The 22,554-nt window shown below is 39.9% G+C and overlaps 1 protein-coding gene across 5 annotated transcripts in view; it reads right to left on the reverse strand.

The window, feature by feature from the left end:
• pdzd2 (PDZ domain containing 2) overlaps positions 1–22,554 on the reverse strand; it is a 544,030-nt gene that overhangs the window by 77,338 nt on the left and 444,138 nt on the right. For all 5 annotated transcript variants that reach the window (XM_072572501.1, XM_072572518.1, XM_072572511.1 and 2 more), the window contains one exon: positions 9,095–9,182. In XM_072572501.1, coding sequence (XP_072428602.1) covers positions 9,095–9,182 — 88 coding nt within the window. The remainder of the gene's footprint in view (positions 1–9,094; positions 9,183–22,554) is intronic.

A 22,554-nucleotide genomic window follows, 5' to 3' on the forward strand; every position in this document is an offset into this window, starting at 1 on the left:
TAGCGCTGGTCTTCATACTAGTACAGTTCAGTTTTGGGCTGTGAACCTCTGAAAATATACATGAAACTGGGTCTTAGAGGACAATATAGTGTGTACTGATGAGACTAATATAAGGGCTTAAAGGGATACTTAATGACCCAACAGGTCACATAAATAGGCTCATAGTCTTTCGTTTAGAAGATTCAGCAATGATCTAATTAAGGTATTTAAAATGATTTTTAAAAATCACTAGGGTAGATCAAGAGAAATTACTTCCTCTGGTCCTTCTTCAAATTCTATGTGATGATGCTGTCACTTTAACAACGTTATTTTGTCCTTGGGTTTCTTTTTAAGAGAGATTGTAAAGGCAGAGGCGCAAAGGGGTCTAGGAAGAGTCTAGTTTCACAATTGGCAGGGAAGTGGCCAGTTCTCCCAGTACAGGTGTTTTCTGGTTTAGTTTAGCTGTGCCAGTCACAAGATTCTGGAGACCAGAAAGGTTACAACCTACAGCTAATAATTCCTGACTGACTTTCTCTGAAATCTCTTTGGATGTTGTTCCCACCTGCCTTAAGAATCTGAGTTTAAATACCTTTTTTCCAAGGGGTGTGTTTATGGGATGTTACTGGAATGGAACAGTTCCTTAGTTAAGTTGCTGTATTGGATCAGTTATGTCTTCCAATTGTTAAGTTATTCTAAATTCCACTTTCTTTTGGTTGTGTTTTAACGGTAGTGTTTAAAATAAATTATTTTTTGCTTAAAGCCGAGTGGTTTGACCAGCTGCATCCCACCTGAAATACTCACTTCACATCTGCATTTAAAATAAGAAAATTTTAGGGCCTAGGCTACACTCTTAAAATATTTTGAGGGCGTCTGACCTTGTCCATAAAATCTGGGCACAGGATGTACCCCACTCCACCCATGATCTAGGCCAGAAATTCAGGCCATCCTGTTTCTCAATTCAATTTGATAAATTCTATTTTCAAACATGACTTTGAGGTGCCAGTGTTGGACTGGGGTGGACAAAGTTAAAAATTACACAACACTAGGTTATAGTCGAACAAATTTATTTGGAAGCACTAGTTTTTGGAGCGCCGATCCTTCATCAGGTGGGTGTGGACGTTAAGGTCATGCTCACAGAATTTATAGCCAAAAGTGTCCAGTCACATGGAGATATGATACAGTAAACAATCTTAGATTAAAACTTTCATCTTTTAGAATGTGATATGGCTTCTGTTCTTTGATCTGTAAATCTCAGAACTTCTTTTAAATTACATTCTCAAGTTAGCTCACATTTTTAAACAATAGGTATGAAGTCTGTCTGTGTCCCAAGATTGACTAACCATCTGTATAGTTTTACAGACTTTTACATGGATTCATGCAGTTTTTGAGCAAAATAAAATGTAATTCTACAAAAACAAATTCACCCCATAAGGTTATTTGTGTGCGCATGGAGGAGCGACAGATTGAGTGTGCATGTCAGTGTGTATGTGTGGGAGTGAGTGCACGTGATAGAGTGTGTTTGTAAGCTTGGTTAAGTGAGTGTGTGACTATGATGGGGAATGTGTGAGAGGGTGCGTGTGTTGGTGTGAGTGCAGGGGTGTATGTGCGTGCATTTGCGAGAGAGCTCACACTTAATCAAGCTTATATATACACACACACACACACACACACACACTATCACGTGCACTCACACCCACATGCACACACTCACATGCACACACAATCTGTCATTCTTACATGCGCACGCATTTATGGGGTGAATTTGTTTTTCCAGAATTACATTTTATTTTGCTCAAAAACTGCATGAATCCATGCAAAACTCTGTAAAACTATACAGAGGGTTTGTCAGTCTGACACAGCATTGGGACATAGACAGACTTCATACCTATTGTTTAAAAACGTGAGCTAACTTGAGAATATAATTTAAAAGAAGTTCTGGGATTGACAGATCAAAGAACAGAAACCAGTATATCCCATTCTAAAAGATGAAAGTTTTAATCTAAGTTTGTTTACTGTATCACATCTCCATGACATTGGACTCCTTTGGCTATAAGTTCTGTTAGCATGATCTTAACCTCCACAACCACCTGATGAAGGACCGGTGCTCTGAAAACTAGTGCTTCCAAATAAACCTGTTGGACTATTACCTGGTGTGTAATTTTTAACTATTTTCAAACAGGACATTTGATACAGAAACATTGATAGATTCCTGCAGGAACCCTTTATCAATACAGATGCACTTAATCTAGTAAATAGATGTCTTTTATGTTCTTTATCTGAACACAAGTTGTTGATCATAATCTTCTTAGCAATAAAATTTGGAACCAGTAAGCTTGTAATCACTATCAACAGTTATAAACAATAGGTGGTCTAGCTTTCCAACTTTGTTATTTACAGTGGTGTAAAACTCTTGCCACTATAGACTGGTTTTAATGTCGAAAAATAATCTGTTTTTCGGAGGTAGAGAAAAATAGATAAATTAAGTGAAATAAAAATTATGGTGCACCTATTAGGAACTAGTGAGAAACTGCTGTCCTTACCTGGTCTGACCTATGGGTGACTCTAGACCCATAGCAATGTGATTGATTCTCAACTGCCTTCTGAGCAATCAGGGAAAGGAAACAAATGCTGGCCTTACAAGTTCCACCCAAATCCCATAAATGAATGAAAAAAAAATTAAAATCTTAATTGAGAACTTTCTTTTCCAAGTGTCTTTGGAAAGTCAGCCCATCCATAATGACCTTTGAGAAAGTGGTAGTGAGCTGGCCTCCTAAATCAATGTTGTCTATCTGATGCAGGTATGTTCCCAGCTCTATTATGGAGGAAGTTCCAGGACTTTTTTCCAGCAATAATGAAGGAATGGTGATATCAAGCCAGGATGGTGAATAGCTTGATGGGAACTTGTAGTATCCTATGCAACTATTGTTCTTTGGTTCGGCTACATTTGGAATACTACATACAGTTCTGGTCATCACATTACCAAAAGGATTTGGATGCTATGGAGAGGTTGCAGAGCAGGTTAACCGGGATTTTGCCTCATATGGAGGGCGCTAGCTATGAAGAGAGGTTGAGTAGATTAGGATTATTTTCACTAGAAAGACGGAGGTTGAGGGGGACCTGACTGAGGTCTACAAAATTATGAGAGGTATAGACAGGGTGGATAGCAAGGAGCTTTTTCCTCAGCGTGGGGGATACAATTACTAGGGGTCACAAAAGAGGGGAAAGTTTAAGGGAGATATGTCTGGGAAGTTCTTTACACTGAGGGTAGTGGGTTCCTGGAACGCATTGCCAAAGGAGGTGATAGAGCCAGGCACAATGGCATCATTTAAGATGTAACTAGACAGATACATGAATGGGCAGGGAGCAAAGGGATACAGATCATTAGAAAATAGGTGACAGATTTAGATAGAGGATCTGGATCGGCTCAAGCTTGGAGGGCCAAAGGGCCTGTTCCTACGCTGTAATTTTTGGTGTTCTTTATTCTCTTCAGTATTGTTGAACCGGCATTCATCCAGACAAGTGGAGAGTATTCCATACACTTAACTCATACCTTGTGGACTTTAATGGATTGTTTTTGGGGAGACATGAGATGAGTTATTTGCTGCAGAGTTCACAGCATCTAAACTGCTCATGTAGCTACTGTGTTTAAATGGCTGGTTCAGTTAAATTTCTATAGGATTACTTGGCTCTGTCTTTTGCATGATGATTGATTTGCAGACTGTTCCACTGATTTGTAAGTTCACTGATTAGGCATTTTTCTTCTTGGTTTTCGCTACGCCCAGTATTGTTCCTGAAATGCTCTGCTGCATTCATTATTGAACCTGGGTTGATCCACTGGCTTGATGATAATGGTAGAGTGGAGAATATGCCAGTTCACCAGGGTAAATATTATGGTTACATACAATTCCTCTGCTGCTGATGACCTACACCATATCATGAGTGCCCAGTACAGAGGAACCTCGATTATCCGAACATCAATTATCCAAATATCGGATTATCCAAAGAGGATCTCCAGGTGCCGATAGAAACAGTATGTCAAAGAACTGTTTCAACCCTGATCGCATCTTTTGTTTACAGGTACAGTGATTAAAAACAAACTTGGCTCACTGAAATGCTGCCGAGAACAGTCCTGGATAGTCCAGGCACCGTCTCTAAATGACTGACCTCCCACCCTCTCTCTCTCTCTCTCTCTCTCTCTCTCCACATTTTCCCTGGAGTTCTACACACAGATGTACCCTAAACCCCCCCTTCCTCAGATTACCTCTCCGACATTGTCCTATTTTGGAGACTTACCCCACAAAGACAGCAGCAGGCTTACTGTTGTTGGTGTACAGTCCGGCTGCCCTGGTCGGGGGTAGGGGGCTGCGGGGTCGCAGACTGGGTCAGACAGTGGGTGGGGATGGATGGGGGTGCGGGGTTGGGGTTGTGGGCGGGGGGCAGATGGGGGCAGTGTTGGATGGGGTTGGGGCAGGCGGGGGGCGGAGTGGGAACGGACGGGGTTGGGGACAGGCAGGGGGAGCGAGGTGGGAGCAGACGGGGTTGGGGGCAGGTGGGGTGGGGACAGGGTCTTGCGCACAGTGTGCTTTTGCCTAGTCTCCTGAATGGGGAGCAGACTTCACAGAAAACTCCGAGCCCCAGAGGAAATCAATTAATCGAATAATCGATTATCTGAATGAAATAGTGCATGCCCATCTCATTCAGATAATTGAGGCTCCTCTGTATTTGTCCCACATCCACAGCACTTTGATTTGCATGTTCTTCAGATTTGCTTGGTCAGTAGTGGTGCTACCAAGCACCTTTGATTTGGGTCACTGAAATCCCTACCCAAAATGTACTCCATGTCCATGCTATTCTCAATCCTTCTTCTAAATGTGTTCAATATGGATGAGTACTGATTCATCAGCTGAGCGACATAGGTGATAGGCTTCTTTATCTATGTATTCCCTGACACCATGAGACTTCATGGAGTATGGTCAATATAACCACTCCCAACATAACTTTCTTTTGATTCTATTCCATTGTGCCAATGGCTCCACTGACAGGATCTATCCTGTCAATGGGACCGGATCTACCCAGGAATGGTGATGGAAATATGATATTGGCTGTAAAGTAAGTTCCTTTGAAAATGACTAAATCAGTCTGAAGAAGGGCTCATGCCCGAAACGTCGATTCTCTTGCTCCTTGGATGCTGCCTGACCTGCTGCGCTTTTCCAGCAACACATTTTCAGCTCTGATCTCCAGCATCTGCAGTCCTCACTTTTACCTAAATCAGTCTGTAGCTTGACCCATCTGGTGGGACAGCCTTCCCAGTTTTGGTATAGTCCCATCAGGTTTCACTGAAGAAGACTTTGCAAGATTAGCAGGGCTGATTGTATTATTGTCATTTCCAGGCACTAAATTACTGAGGCAACTGCTCCAGTTTTATTCATTTTTGTCCTTCCTATAAAGTTTTGCTAGAACTGATTAGCTTGCTAGCTGTTTCAGAAACAACTAAGAGTCAAACACATCATCTGGGTCTGGAATTACATGCACACCAGGTGAAGTAAGATTGGCAAATTTGCTTCAATGGAGGGCATCAGTGATCCAGATGGAGTTTTCAACAATCTGATACACTCAATGTTTCTATCACTGAGACTGGCTTTAAATATAGATAATCTTGAATGGACTTTGTAGGGTGTAGAAATAGGAGACCAGCAAGGAAAAAACTGGCAATAATTCTGATTTTGGATGACAATGTAATATGTGTGCTTTCAGATCATTAAATCTTTCTCCCAAGTTCTGTTTTCACTGAATTGATTATGGTGGTTTTATATCCAGGACACAGGATTCATATTCAATACGAAGACACATTCAATATTTCAGCCACCACTGTAATTTTTTTTAACAATTAACAGCATTGTAATATTGCTTTTGAAGAGGAATTATTTTCTAAATTTGGAAACTTCTTAACTCAATCAGAAAACCAAACAAATCTTAGTTGATATCTCATGACTATTATAATCCATTCCACTCTCAAGCAGAGGTGTACAAATCCATAGATCCCTGAAGGTGTCAACACAGATGGACAGGGTGGTACCTTCATTAACCAGGGCATAGACTATAGGAGGAATGAAATCTTGTTACAACTTTAAAAAATATTAGTTAGACCACAGTAAGAACACTATGTGCAGTTCCAGTCATCACACTATCAGCAGGATGAGTTTGCACTGGAAAGAGTGCAAAAGTTATTAATCAGGAAGTTGCCTGGGATACAAGAAGTGCCAATTATAAGGACAGACTGAATAGGCTGGGTATCCTGAAGAATGGTTACATTCCAAATGCTGACTTCTCCACCCACTGATGTTACCTGGCTTGGTGTATTCTTCCAACCTTCCTGTTTGTCTACTTGTTTTCCATGGAGCAGAGGAGGTTGAGGGGGAATGTGATTAAGGTATACAAAATTATGACAGACATAGACAGATTGGATTGTGATAACCTCATTCCCATGGCAGAGGTATCTAATAGTAGAGGGTATAAATTTAAGGTGAGGAACAAGTAGTTTAGAGATCTGAACAATTTTTTTTTCAACCAGAGGGGGATAGATGTATGGAATATGCTGACTGAGGGTGTGATGGAGGCAAGTACTTTTGTGGCATTTAAGAAACATCTAGATGAGTATGAAAAATGCCAAGGATTATAGTAAGCTATGGATCAAGTGCAGGTAAATAGGATTGGTATAGTTTGGTGTTAGTTGGTCAGCATATATACAGTGGGCTATGACTCTGTTTTCCCTGGTATTAAAAGTAAAATCAGTTTTCAGGATTTGTCATTTGCTGTGTCAACTTCATGGAGATGTGATTTATCAGGGCGAAGATGCACACAAATTCGATGTTTCTAATAAGTGTCTTATACGTAAGGGTATTTGTGATCAGACTTACACTGAAATTTTCCAAGATTAGGGTTCACAAAATCAGCTACTTCCACTGAACTTCAACCTGCAAGTGTGCATTTTAATATATTTTCACAGACCATCGGTGAAGTCAGAGTGCTCATGAATACGGTAATTAGTTTGAAGTTTGCTCAAAGCTCATGAGATGAAATTTAAATCCTTTTACTTCTATTTTATGTGTTATGTGAGTAAGGGAGTGAAGGCCAAAAATCTGTTAAGAAAAGGTTGGAATAGAAGGAACAGCTGAGGACTGAATTGTAATTGAAATACTTCCCAAAATTTCAATTGAGTTACCATTTCAAATCAAGTCGTTTTCTTTCAACTATGTCAGCTTTCCAAAGCTATGAATGTTAATGCTGAAAGATAAAACTTCATATCTCAACCTTAACATAATTCAAAGTTTGCTTTCAATACATTGTGTTGGCAAGAAGAAGTTTTACCCTCCAACAGCAAATAAATTAATATTGAATGCTAGGAAAGACATTAGAGGGGGTCCTAGAGAATGGTTCCAGGAATGAGGTACTTCAGCTATGGGACTGATTGGAGAACTTGGGACTGTTTACATTATGAAGATTTAACAGTGTATTTCATAGAGCCATTCAAAATCATGAGGAGACAGGACAGTGTCCGTAAACATAAACTGTCCTCATTGACAGGAGGATTGCGATCCAGAGGGCCATGATTTAAGTCGAGAGTGTGTTGCTGGAAAAGCATAGCAGGTCAGGCAGCATCTGAGGAGCAGAAGAACCGATTTTTGGGCATAGGCTCTTCATCTGGCGAAACGTCGATTCTCCTGCTCCTCGGATGCTGACCTGCTGTGCTTTTCCAGCAACACACTCTCGATTCTGATCTCCAGCGTCTGCAGACCTCACTTTCTCCTAATAATCCAGAAGCTCAGGTCAATGATCTGGGGATAAAGGCTCAAATCCCACGGTTGCAGCCAGTGGAATTTAAATTCAAATGAATAGAAGTCTGGAAAGTAAAGCTGGTCTCAGAAACGGTTACCATGGAATATCATTAGTTGTCATGAAAATCCACCTTGTCCACAAGCATCCTTCAGGGAATGAAATCTGCTGCCTTTATCTAGTGTAATCTACAAGTGACTCCAGTTCCACAGCCATGTGGTTAGTGCTCAGTTCTCTGAAATATCTGAGCAAGCCACTCAGTTCAAGGCCAATTAAGGATGTCAAACAAATGTCAGCCTTGTCAATGACATCCACATCTCATAAAAGAAGAATAAAACTTTACTTTTAAAATTTTGAAGCCCACAGTAATAAAAAAAACAAAGATTGAGAAAGTCTGTGAATTTGGAGCTGTGACCAAACTCCGGTTTACAGCTGAAACCATTAAAGTAACCCTGGCCTTGAATATCAGTGGAGCATCTCTTCACAACACAATCAGATATCTTGCTGCCATTTGACCACTAATTGGCCTCCGACACTTGAGGCTGCAAGTTGAGACAGTGGGGTGGGAGCAAGCAGACCACTCAGTTTCTACTTACATTAGCCTATGCAAATATTTAAAATCCAGCCCCACATATTGATTGGTTTTAGCTTTTCTACCAAGCTTTCATCCTAACCATTGACAAATTCAAATATAGCAAGATTGAGCAACTCATAGGTTAAACAGTTCTTTTCTTTTTAACTTCTATTTTAAGATTTGGCCATCATTATTATGCCATCGCAAGCTGCTGATGGTAAATTACAATAATAGGGATAACCTTGTGGGACAAGGTTATTAGCAAGTTAAAATCCTGGGTAGAAGCAAGACTCTTGGTCTTCTTGACTCTAGATGAATAAAAATGAAAATTGTTCATTTATGTTTCCATCATACTCCATTGAGCGTTGGGATACTCTCGGCTGAGTTCTCTTGCAGACAAAGAAACTAGAATTTTACATACAACATAGATTGTTTTTTTGATGTAAGCTGTACTCTATCGTCTGAGACACCTACCACCTTGGTTACGAATGGATCATTTTTAAGACAGGTTTGTCAGATCAGAATTGAGTATAAGGTCATAAAATTTTCACTTAAGTTTCAATGCACAATAATCTTGTTTCCACCCAACAGGTTTGGTGAAAATTTCATCTGGGGTTTCAGAAAAGAAAGTTTTTATATTGTTCAAAGCATATATCTCACAAGAAGAAAAAAATTGAAGGCAAAAGGAAATTCAAAAGGTGTTGGTACCTGTGGTATGTGATAGTTGTCCATCTTTGTTTATGTTCTCCCGGTGTGTAGTACGTGATATCACCTCATCCATTTCCTGTTCTGAGACCTGTAGGACACATGGGAATGGAAGAAATAAACTTACTTTTAATAAACCAGTTTACTGTCTGGTTATCAAAATAATTACAGATTAAACTTGTCAGGATTCACTGTGAGATTCATATACCAGGTATATTCATATACCATTGGAAAAAAATTACAGACAGCAATTAGGGAAGATTTTATAAAGTCTTGCTCCCACCTAGAGCTTTATGCATTAGTAATGCTCATTAGGAATTTGGATAGGGAGATCAGTGGGTTCCACTGGGTTTCCACAACTGAACTTCCAATATGCATGTCCAAGTTCATACCTTTACTCACTTATTACAACAATACTAAAATACTGTGAACCATTTTGTATTACCCTGAACAAAGTTAAATACTCTGAGATGCTGTGCAAACTTTATTTAATTTTATCTCTGAACAAATGGATTCTATCAGCTTCTAAAGTAGCATCTGTCTTCCATGTGTTGTATTATCTATCCTTGATTTAACACCATAAGAAATAAGAAAAGGGCAATTCAGCCCTCGAGCCTCCTCCGCCATTCAATAGGATCATGGCTGAGCTAACATTCCTCATATCCACTTTGCTGCATTTTCCCATAACCTTTGATTCTCCTATTATCAAGAATCTATCTATCTTAGCCTTAAATATACACAAGGACTCTGTCCCCACATCTCCCTGTTGCAAGAAGTTCCAAAGACACTCAACCATCTGAGAAAAGGAATTCCTCATCATCTTACTCTTCAAATGTTGCCCCTTGAATTATCCCCTTAAATGCCTGGCACTGCTTGTGTACTGCCATTCCTGTTAATCTATCCACCCAGTTCACTTTTGCTAACTCTGTTCTCATTCAATTATAATTCCCTTTATTTAACATAAACACAGTTTCCAACCCAAATTTCTCACTTTCAATTGAATATTAAATTCCATCACATTATGATCACTAATACCTCGGGGATCTTTTACATTGAGGTCATTTATTAAACCTGTCTCATTACCCATTACTAGATTCAAATGAAGGGCTTTTGCCCGAACGTCGATTTTCCTGCTCTTCGGATGCTGCCTGACCTGCTGTGCTTTTCCAGCATCACTCTTATCTTGGCTCTGATCTCCAGCATCTGCAGTCCTCACTTTTGCCTAGATTCAAGATAGCCTGCTCCCTGGTTGGCTCCAATACATATTGCTCTAGGAGAACATCCCTGATGCACTCTATGAATTCATTGTTGCAGCTACCTTTTTCAATTTGATTAACCCAATCAACATGAATAGTGCTCTATTCTTTTTACAGGTTCCTATTATTTCTTGATTTATAACCATGCCCACAGCATGGCTACTATTTGAGGGTCTATATACTATCCCGACCAATGTCTTCGTTCTCTTGCTGTTTTTTAACCTCAGACCTTCTGAGGCTGGATCATCTCTCACAACTATCCTCATTTAATTTCTTATTAACAGTGCTACCCCACCAACTCTTCCAGCCCTCCTGTCTGTTTGAAAGGTCAGATATCCCTGAATGTTACATTCCCAGTTTTGATTTCTTTGAGGCATGTTTTTGTAAGGGCTATGAGAACATATTCATTTACCTTGATTTGCATCTTCAGTTCATCGACCTTTTTCTGAATGCTTTGTACATTCAGATTCAAAAACTTTTAAGTTAGTTCTATTGTCAAATTTCCCTACATTTTTACGGCTCCTTAGCATGACATTCACATATTCCACCCCTATCCGTTTATTTTCTGTTAACAATTAGCCCCATTACTAACACGCAATCCTACTGAAATAAAAACCGAAAAGACTGCGGATGCTGCAAATCTGACAAAAGTACAAATTGCTGGAAAAGTTCAGCAGGTCCGGCAGCATCTGTACAGACAAATCAGAGTTAATGTTTCAGTCGAGTGACCCTTCCTCCGTACTGGTACCAAAGTCCCATGAACTCAAATCCGTTTTATCCCACACCAATCTTTGAGCCCCACATTTACCTCTTTTAACTGTTGACCCTGTGCCAATTTGCTCGTAGTTCAGGTAGTAACCGGAGAACCTTCTGGTTTTGCATTTTAATTTATTCATATTCCCTCAGCAGTACCTCATTCCTCTTTCTACTTATATCATTGGTACCTACGTGGACCGCGACAACCGGATCTTTCCCCTCCCACTCCAAGTTCCTCTGCAGCACAAATGAGATACCCTGAACAGGACACCAGGCAGGCAATGAAGCCTTCAGGACTCTTGATCCTGGCCACAGAGAACATTATCTATTCCACGGAATAAACTATCTCCAATTACAATTACATTTCTCTTTTCTCTCGCCTCTTGAATGGCTCCCTATACTACTGTGCAATGGTCATTTTGCTCATTCTCCCTACAGCCGTCACTCTCATCCATAGTGAGCAAGAATCTAAAACCTGTTAGACAAGCTCAAGAGCTGTTTTTTTTATTTACTCACGGGATATGGCCAGTATTTATTGCCAATTCCTAATTGCCTGGAGGGCAGTTAAGAGTCAACCACATCACTGTGGATCTGGTGTCACATTAGGCCAGACCATGTAAGGATGAGTTTCCTTCCCTAAAGAACATTAGTGAACCAGATGGGTTTTTTCCTGACAATCAGCAATGGTTTCATGGTCGCTGTTAGAGCCTTAATTCCAGATTCTTTATTGAATTCAAATTCCACCACCTGCCATGGTAAGATTTGAACCCACCTTCCCAGAACATTAGCTGAGTTTATGGCTTACTTGTCTAGCGTTAATACCACTAAGCCATTGTCTCCTTCAGGCGCTGTGGCTTCTTCAGCACTACCTCCTGGATCCCTCTATTAGCCATGCTCGTAGTCATACACTCCTATCCCTGACTACTGACTAAATTTGAGGTAGTTCATCGAAGGCATTCATCAGGAGAGCCTCTTGAAACACAGCATCCAGATTACTCTCCCCCTACCTGATGTGTCACAGTGTTCGAAGTTCAAACTCCAGTACATCAACTCTGAGCCAGTGTTCCTCAAGCAAGCTATAGTTGCTCCAGGTGTGGTCACCATGAACCACAGTGTGGTCCACCAGCTCCCAAATCATGCAGGCACAATGTATCACCTGGCCCTGCATCTCTATTTTGTTTACTTGACAGCACTGTCCATTACTTTACTGATGATTGAGAGTTGACTGACGGGGTGGTAATTATCCAGGTTGGATTTGTCCTGCTTTTTGTGTACAGGATGTAGCTGGGTAATTTTTCACATTGTCAGATAGATTCCAGTTTTGTAGCTGTACTGACCAGCTTGCCTAGGGGAGCAGAAAGTTCTGGAACACAAGTATTATTGCTGGAATGTTGTCAGGATCCATAGCACTTGCAGTGTCCAGTGGGTCTGTTTCTTAAAGTCATATTGAGTGAATCAAATTGGCTGATGATTGGCATCTGTGATGCTGGGCACCTTTGGAGGAGGCAGAGGAGGATCATCCACTCGACACTTCTGAATGAAGATTGTTGCAAATGCTGCAGCTTTATCTTTTGCACTGACATGTTGAACTTCTCCATTTTTGAGGATTGAGATGTTTGTGGAGCTTCCACCTCTCATGAGTTGTTTAGTTGTCCATCATCAGTCATAACTAGATGTGGCAGGACTGCAGAGCTTAGAAATGATCCATTAGCTGTGGAACCACTGGACTATCACTTGCCACAAGTAATCTTGTTTTGTGGCCTCTCTAGGTTAACATCTCATGTTTATGTGTGCTTGGTGCTGCTCCTGGCATGTCCTTCTGCATTCTTCACTGAACTAAGGTTAATGGTAATGGTAGAGTGGAGAAATGCCAAGCAAGGAGATTGTAGCTTGTGTTGGAACATGATTCTGTTGCTGTTGATAGCTCACAGTGCCTCATGGATACCCAGCCTTAAGTTGCTAGGTATGTTTAAAATAATTCCCATTTAGCGTGTTGATAGTGCCACACAATACAATGCAATGTACTGTCAATGTAAAAGTTGGACTTTGCCTTTACAGGAACTGTGCTGTGGTGACTTTTACTGATCATTTCATGAATAGATGCATCTGTAGCTGGCAGGTTGGTGAGACTGCGGTCTGGTATACTTTTCCTTCTTATTAGCTCCCTCATCACCTAATGCCGACTTACTCGAGCAGCTCCGTCCTTTATGACTTGTGCAGCTCGATCAGTAATGCTATGTATAGCCATGCTTGGTGGTGCACTTGGAAATCCCCCACCTAGAATACATTTTATCAGCCTTAGCCACCCTCAGTGTTTCCTCCAAATGGTGCTCAATGTGGAGGAGTGCTGATTCATCAGTGAAGGGAGGATGTTATGTAATAGTCAGCAAGAGATTTTCTTGTCCATGTTTGAGTTGGTCCCATGAGACTTCATGGCATTTGGAGTCAAAGGGAAATTATGTTTGACAAATTTATTAGTCATACAGTCATACAGTAGTGAAATAGGCCTTTCAGTCCACCACATCTATGCTGACCAGCATTAGAGTTTGTTGACAATGTAACTCTTTGGGTACAGAAAAATATTTGATAAGTCAGGTTTCTGATTTGTCAAAGCATTGCCCTGTCACCTATTTTGCTCAGCTGAAACAGACAAGGTTCGTGTACATGTAGCTTCTAGTACACACCAATGTGCAACCCTTCAAGCCTGACTGACAATCCTAAATTGATTGTCAGTGTAATTCTTCACACACTCAGGATTAACAAAGAACAATACATCACACGAACAGGCCCTTTGGCCCACCCCAACTGCATTGACATATGAAGCCATTCTAAACTAAAAAACCTGTGCCTCTATGTGGTCCATATCCATCAATTCCCTGCCTATTCACGTAGCTGTCAAAATGCCTCTTAAACGTTGCTGTTGTATCTATTTCTACCACCTCCACCGGCTCTGCATTCCAGGCATTTACCATGGGAAAAAGACTCCAACTATCAATTTTATCCATGCCTTTCATGATTTTGTAAACTCCTAATAGGTTGCCTCTCATTCTTCAATACTTAAGTGACAACCAGAACTGTACACAATATTCCAAATGTAGCCTAACTAAAGCTCTATAACATCCGCAACAATTTTTAGACTCTATGCCCTGACTGGTGAAGATAAACATGCCATATACCTTCTTCATCACCTTATCCACTTGTGTTGCCTCTTTCAGGGAACTGCGGATCTGTACACTTAGAACCCTCTGTATATTGATGCTACTAAGGGTTCTACCAAAGGCCATTTAATGTATATTTCCCTCCTGCATTAGAGCTCCAAATTGCATCACTTTACATTTGTAATTCCTTTGCCTATTCTCCACTCAAGTCTCCAGCCTACCTATATCTTCTTGTAACCTCAGTCAATTCCCCTCATTCTCCCTTGTTCCGAATCTTTGCATTGGCTGTAAACTTACGAATTAGGTCACCCACATTGTCCTTCAAATCATTCATATATATTACAAACAATTGGGGTCCAGCAATGATCACTGCACAACTACTGGTCACAGATCTCCAGTCAAAAATACACTTTTCCACTGCTAGTCTATGTCTTCTAAGACTAAGCCAGTTCTGCATCCATCTTACCAACTCACCGTGGATCCCATGTGACTTCACTTTTTCGATCAATCTGCCATGTTGGACCTTGTCAAAAGCCTTGCTAAAGTTCACGTAGACAACATCTATCACCCTACCCTCATCAATCATTATCCAGCATTGTCTAATTGCAGAATCATATACAATGTTACACACAGAGTTTCAAGTTTTGTAAGCGCAGGCTGGATGAGTACAATCTGGTTTATTGTGAACAGCTGCAGGGATATGCTGTCTGGTCTGGTCATCCAGTTGTTGGAATGTACAGTCTTCATACTTGGTATCACACCAGTACTGAAATTCATATACCATATTACTCAATTTGTTGTAAGAATAAACAAGCAAAACATTGAAAATGGTTGTACTTGTACAAATAACACAAAGTTTGCATTTGGTACAGCTAGCAATCAGAAACGCAAATGGTATGTTGGACTTTATTGCAAGTTAATTATAATTCATAAATCTGTCTTACTTCAATTTTACAGGCCTTGCTTGTAAAGGGCTTTGGTTTAACAAGACCTAGAGTAGCATGTGCAGTTTTGGTTGTGATTTTTAAAGAAAAACATACTTCCATTGGAGGCCTCGCTGTGAAGATTTAGTAAGTAAGTCAGTGGGATGACAGGGTTGTTCCATGATGGACAACAGTAAAAACTAGTTCCACATTCTCTGGAATTTAGAAGAATGAAGGTGATCTCATTGAAACATACAAGATTATAAGGGGGCTTGACAGGACGGATGGTGAGGAATTGATTTCTTCTGACCAGGGAATCTAAAATATGGGGGCACAGTCTCCTGGTCTAAGGATAAGGGGTCAATCATTTAGGACTAAGGAGAAATTTCTCCACTTAAAGGGGTGCAAATCTTTAGAATGATCTGCCCTACAAGGCCATGGAAGCTTCATCATTGAAGACATAAAAATGAATAACAGACTTTTGGTTTCCAAGGGTATTAACCACAGCATGCGTTGGAAATGAGGCACATTCCTGATGAAGGGCTTTTGCCCAAAATGTTGATTTTTCTGCTCCTTGGATGCTGCCTGACTTACTGTGCTTCTTCAGCACCACTCTAATCTTGACTCTGATCTCCAGCATCTGCAGTACCGACTCTAGCTAGGAGTGTACTGAATCCCATTCATCCTAAAATAGAGCTGTTAAATGAGGCTGACTGGGTAGGAAGGTAGATTTGAAGCTGAAAGTCAGTCATGATTGAAATAAAGGGTGGAGCAGGCATGGATGATCTACTCCTGCTCCTAGTTGTTATGTTCTTATGGAAAAGTGAGTGGCAAGTGACACGTTGTTTTTAGGTTTAACTCTGCATACAACGCTAAAAGTCACAATACCAGGTTATAGTCCAACAGGTTTATTTGGAAGTACAAGCTTTTGGAGCAGTGCTCTGAAAGCTAGTGCTTCCAAATAAACCTGTTGGACTATAACCTGCTGTTGTGAGATTTTTAACTTTGTCCACCCTAGTCCAACACGGGCACCTTCACATTAGATGTGCATACAGCAATATGCATGTGAACACACCATACTTAGTAAACAATATTCTTTTTACCTTTGTCCGATCAAGTGGCCAGTTGCACTACTGAAGTGTCAGCAACCCTAACATAAGGGTTCAAATGAACATTGGGCTTTGCTTAGGGCAATCTCATGTGAACATTATGAGGGAGACCAGCCCTCTCATAAATCTGGTTCTATTCATTATGCAGGAGAAGATAGTGCACAGTTTGAGGAAAATGTATGAGACAGATCATGATATGCTGGTGTTCCACATTTTAACCCTGACAGAGAAGGTAGCAATTGAGATTCTGAAGGTGCCATCAGTCAGGACTTGGGCAATGTTAAGATGGAAGTCATCCAGAACAGGGTAATTTGATAGCTCTATACGTGGAAAATGTGAGGTTATTCACTTTGGCAGGAAGAACAGAGGAGCTGAATATTATTGAATTAGAGAAAGACTGCAAAAAGCTACAGCACAGTGGGATTTGAGAGACTTCATCCATGAATCAAGAAAATCTATCATTCAAGTTCAAGAGCTAATAGGCAACGCAAATGGAATGAATGGCCTTTATTTCAAAGAGAATACACTATAAAAGAAGGGATGTTTTGCTGAAACTCTGCAAAGCAGTAGTTATACAACACCAACAATAAGGAAAGGTATAATGACACTGGAAGCGGTCCAGAGAATGATCACTAGGTGGAACACACTTTTGGGCTTTTTTTATATATGAGAGGTTAAGTAGATTGGGCATGTATTTAAAGTTTAGAAGAATGAAAGGTGGCCTTATTGAAATATTTTAGATTCTTACAGGACTTGACAGGGTAAATGCAGAAAGGTGGTTTCCCCTTGTCTTGGAGAGTCTAGCAGCAGAGTACATTATCTCTGAATAAGGGGTCTCACTTTAAGACAGAGATGAGGAAGAATTCCTTTTCTCAGCTGATAGTGAATCTATGGAATTCTTTAACATGTGGAGTTATGAAGGCAAGGTCATTAAATACATTCAGGGCTACGATAGATTTTTAATCAGTGAGGGAATTAAGAATTATGGAGAAAAGACAGGAATGTGGGACCAACGATGACTTCCTTAAATGGTGGAGAAGACTTGATGGGTTGAATGGCCTACTTCTGCTATTACATTTTATGACTTTAGGGTTGGGGCAGAGATCAGCAGCCATCCAAAAGATTGCTCTTTGACGCAGGCAGCTACTCACAACGTCTCTGGCCAGTGACGTCACAGACAGTGCATCTGGATGCACAGTAAGTGCTCCCCCTACTGCAGAGGCAGCATACAAGGCCTTCCCTTTCCCCCTGTAATGCTATGCGATCATTCAAATCAACTCCCATGGTAAAACATTCTCTGTCCACTGAGAAAGAATGAAACAGTAGTTCCCTCAACATTCCTGGGGCAGCTGCACTGCACATTTCAGATGATGGTAACACCACATCATCATACGACTTGTGAAAGTTGTAATATGGTATGCTAGCCAGTGTCAACCAGCACAGCACAGCTAGTTCATGACTTAATATAGCATTGCAAGTCACCCCTAAAACCTCTAATAGCAACTTCTCAAAAGATCAATAACCCTAGGCAGTAAGTATGTGAAATCTTATTCTTCCAAAATTCCCATTTACAATGATATAAATGTTCAGGCTATGTTTTGATTTCCATTCAGGAATTTACGGTAAATCACATTTATACTGGTTCCTTGTGCAGAACCAGCTGCATTCATTGCCTCCATTCATTGAGATTCACAAATAGTCTCTATGTAAAGTTATGAAAAGCAAACAATTCACTACTTTATCCACCTGCACAAACATAATGAATTGTAAAAGGACAACTAATTAATCAACACTTGAGACACCCATTATCCATTGTGCTGCGAACAGTTGCATACTTATATTGCTTAATAGTTTTGTTTTGGGAGGGGGATTATATTAACATGTTTGCACTAGTGGCATTAATGTCCTTAGTTCTGTCATTTTGCTGCCAATATGAATCATTGACTTAAGAGCCTGCTTCTCATTTATCTTGAATGGTATGTACATTGATCAGATTTCAAATACTTTGCAGTCTTGCTCCAGTTATTTCCTTCCAGCCAGGCTCTTTGGATTCCACACAGTAAAGGAATACATGCCAGAAGTTATGCAAGAGTGACTTGTTTTTAAGTTCGCTATGAGATCCTCAAAAAAAAATCAAAGTCCACTCATTTCATTCTCGGAAATTGAAAACCTACCACTTCACGTTAGTTTTTATTGGCATTTAAGACCAGTAAGTAGAGTTTGGTATGTCAATGAGGAAACATTTTCAATTAAAATATATTTCCTTTGATTAAAAACATGGGATGATTTGAATCCTGCTTAAAATCATTGTGTGTGAAATCATTATTACTTAATCATTACAGTACACATGGAGCTGTGGCTCATCTCTCTAACTAAATAAGTTTGAGCTTTGTAAAAGTAGAACGTATTCATTTAAAACGCAGGCAACATAAGTGTCAGCTTCCGGTTAATGTCCGTAAGATATGTAGCAGAATCACAGCTGTTACTGAGATGCAATTCTACAGAGTGTAACCCAGGAATCTCAAACTAAATACCGCTCTCTAAAAATGTGGACAATGCTCCAACATGAGAGGGATCTGTTTTAGGGAAGGAATCAGTTTGGCAGCCACTGTAAGGCTGCAGTGCAAAGTTTTTGACTAACCAAACAAGCAGCCTTAACCTGTACACAATAATAAAAAGCACTCTTTTCCAAAAGCATAATCTCTGCATAATTGATGCCAATTTATCAAGAAGAACAACATATGTAGATGGATAATATTTTGGCCATTGTTCTACCGCCCATACAGTGAAATGCAGTCAAAAAAGAAGCAAATTCAATGGTGCAAAATAATTTTGAACTTTCTGGGGTATGTGGATCACTACTAAGCCAAAAAAAGCAGAAAGTTCATAAATTCAATTCCTTGTTGCAATTTTTTTTTCCTTATTCTATCATGGGATATATGGGCCTCATTGGTAAGGCCTACATATGTTGCCCATTACTAACTGTCCTTGAAGTGAATGTTTTGCTAAGCCACTTCAGAGGGCAGTTAAGAGTCAATGTATCTGGAGTAACATTTGTCTCATCAGGTAAGTCCCCCTCTACAGGACATTACATAGAAACAAACTGGAGCAGAAGTAAGTCATTCATCCCTCGACCCTGCTCTGCCAATCAATAAGATCAAGGATGATCTATTCGTGTTTCAAATTCCACATTCCTGTCTACCCAATAACCTTTGATTCCAATGCCTAACAAGAATTTATCTACATCTGTCTTAAAAACATTCAATGACCCCACCTCCACCCCGTTCTGAGCCGGAGTATTCCAAAGTTGCGTAATACTCGGAGTGAAAAAAAATTCATCTTATCTCTGTACTAAAGGGTGACACCTAATTTTAAAACAGTGCATTCTAGTTCAGGACTCACCCACAAGAGGAAACACCCTTTCTAAGTCCACATTGTCAAAGATTATTCAGGATCTTACACATCTTAATAAGTCACCTCTTGCTCTTTAAAACTCCAGCAGCTTCAAAACTCAACCCGTCCAAATATCCTCAGAATTCACAAATTCAAGGGATCTATCTAGTAATTCTCTTGTAATAAAGAAATCTATCACATTACTGCCTTGATTACACACTGTATCACTTGTTGTGACCCATGCATCAAGAACATCCAAATCCCTCTCCATCTTAAAATTCTACAGTCATTTTCGATTTAAATAATACTGTCCTTTTTCACTCTTCCCGACAAAGTGAACAAGTTCACATTTTTCCACATTATACTCCCTCTGCCAGAAGGTTTTCACTCACTTGAACTATGCATATCTATCTGCAACTTCCTTATAACTTCTTCACAATGTACTTTTCGAACTATCTTGGGGCTGTCTGCAAGTGTCTGTAGCATGCCTTCACCCCTTCATCTAAATCATTAATGTAAATTGTAAAACGTTGAGGGATGAGCACAAACAACTCTGGAACTCCACTTGTAGGGACCTCCTACCAATCAGACAAAGAGCAATTCATGCACACTTTCTATTTTCTGCCAGTCAGCCAATCCTCTGTCCAAGCTACTACGTTACTTCCTTTTCCATGATCTTATAATTTCTGCAATAATCTCTGACATGGCACTTTGTCAAATGCCTCTGGAAGTCCAGTACAGTATGTCTACAGGCTCCCCTTTTACCACAATGCATGTTACTCCATCAAAACTCCAATAAATTGGTTAAATATGATTTACACCAATTCTTCCTGATTATTTTGAGGTTTTCAAATTGTGCAGTTATCACCTCTTTAATGGTCAATTCCAACAGCTTCCTGATAACAGATGGTCAAGTTAACTGGCCTACAGTTTCTTGTTTTCTATCTCCCTGCTTTCTTGAATAGAGGCTTATATTTGCTATTGCCAGTCTAATGGGAGCAATATCTCAATCTAAGGAATTTTAGAAAATTAGCACCAACACTACCTCATTAGACATACCTCTTTTAAGACTCTAAGATGAAGTCCATCCAAACCCAGCAACTTATCAGCCTGCTATCAGTTTGCTTAGTACTACTTTGTTCATGACTGCAATTTCACTTAATCCTCACTCTGAATCCATTTTGCCATGTGTTCTATAGTGAAGGCAGAAACAACATTTGCTGCTTTCATCTACCATTTCCTTATAATTGATTAACTCTTCATCTCTCTCTAGATGACCAATACTTACCTGATTTAATTTTTTCCTTTTTAAATACCAGTAGAAACTCTCGCTATCCATTTTTACATTCCTAGCTAGCTTTGTCGCATATTCTAAATTTTTTCTCCTGATTAATTCAGGTGACAGTCTTTGTGGAGTTTGCACATTTTCCCCCTGTCTGCGTGGGTTTCCTCCGGGTGCTCTGGTTTATTGTCTCAGTTCAAAGATGCACCGGTTAGGTGGATTAGCCATGTTAAATTGCCAATAGTGTCCAGGAAGGTGTAGTTTAGGTGAATTAGCCATGAGATGTGCAGGGTTATATGGATAGGGTGGAGAGGTAGGTCTGGATGGGATGCTCATTGGAGGGTCAGGGTGGACATGATGGACTGAATGGCCTGCTTCCACACTTGACGGATTCTATGAATTGTTTAGTGATTCTCTGTGGTTCTTTATATCTGACCAATCATCTGAGCTGTCACTCATCAATGTGCAATTGTATACCTTTTCCTTAAGTTTGACACTTTCCCTAACTTCATTAGTTAACCACGAATGTTGCATCCTTCCCTTAGAATTTTTTTAACATAGTGGAATATATTTATTGAGTATTCTTAAATATTCACTTAAACATCTGTCACATCATTTCTATTCGTCTAACCCCTAGTCTTGTACACCAGTTCACTTCATCTAATTCAACTTTCTTGCCCACATACCTACCCTTATTTAGATTTAAGATACTAGCCTTAGGCCCAATCTTCTCCCATTCAAACTGGATGTAAAATTCAATCATATTGTGGTCACTGATACATAGAGGTGCCTTTATTCTGTGGTTATTAATTTATCCTGACATATTACACAATACTAAGTCTACTTTAAGTGCTCTCTGGCCAGTTCCTGAATGTGATGCTCTATGTGTTGTATGACTCCCTCATTCAGACTACTGCTGCCATTCTTATTTTTTCAGTTTCTGCTTAGAGCAAAGTTACCTATGATTATTGCCTTCCTTTTATCAGAAGCACATAGTATTTCTTCTAATGCGTTTTGGCCTACATTGTGGTTACAATTAGGAGACCTGTAAACTACTTCCCTAGTGACTTCTTTTCCCTACACTTACTTATCTCCAAACCACTGTTACATCCCCAACTCCTGAACAAACGTCATTTCTAACTATTGCATAAATACTATCTTTGTTGAACAGTACTACTCCTCCACCTTTACCTAGCTCTGGTTTATTGTCTTCTTGACTGTTGTAGACACTTCAATACTCAGGAACCAATCTCTGTCATCCTATAGCCATGTTACAGAAATAGTTTGGTATTGAATGTTCATTTCAAATAGTGGCAATATCATATCACTATTATTCATTTACTAATGCAGTCTTTTATTACCTTTACAATCAATTTGTATATTATGATAGTATTTAAGAATGGAAAAAACCTTAACCCCTCCTAGAGACTCACCGAACAGCGAGCTCTTTTCTCCATTATTGAACAGGAACCAGTATAGTCACCTCTAATAAATCTAGCTCAGAATGCCTGTCATGGTTCCATTTCTCACCTGCCTCTCTAGCTAGTGCTAACTGTCTTTCTCAGGTTCTTCTCTTGCTTACTCCT

This window comes from Chiloscyllium punctatum, chromosome 1, assembly GCF_047496795.1.
Source record: "Chiloscyllium punctatum isolate Juve2018m chromosome 1, sChiPun1.3, whole genome shotgun sequence".
In the NCBI taxonomy this organism is placed as follows: Eukaryota; Metazoa; Chordata; class Chondrichthyes; order Orectolobiformes; family Hemiscylliidae; genus Chiloscyllium; species Chiloscyllium punctatum.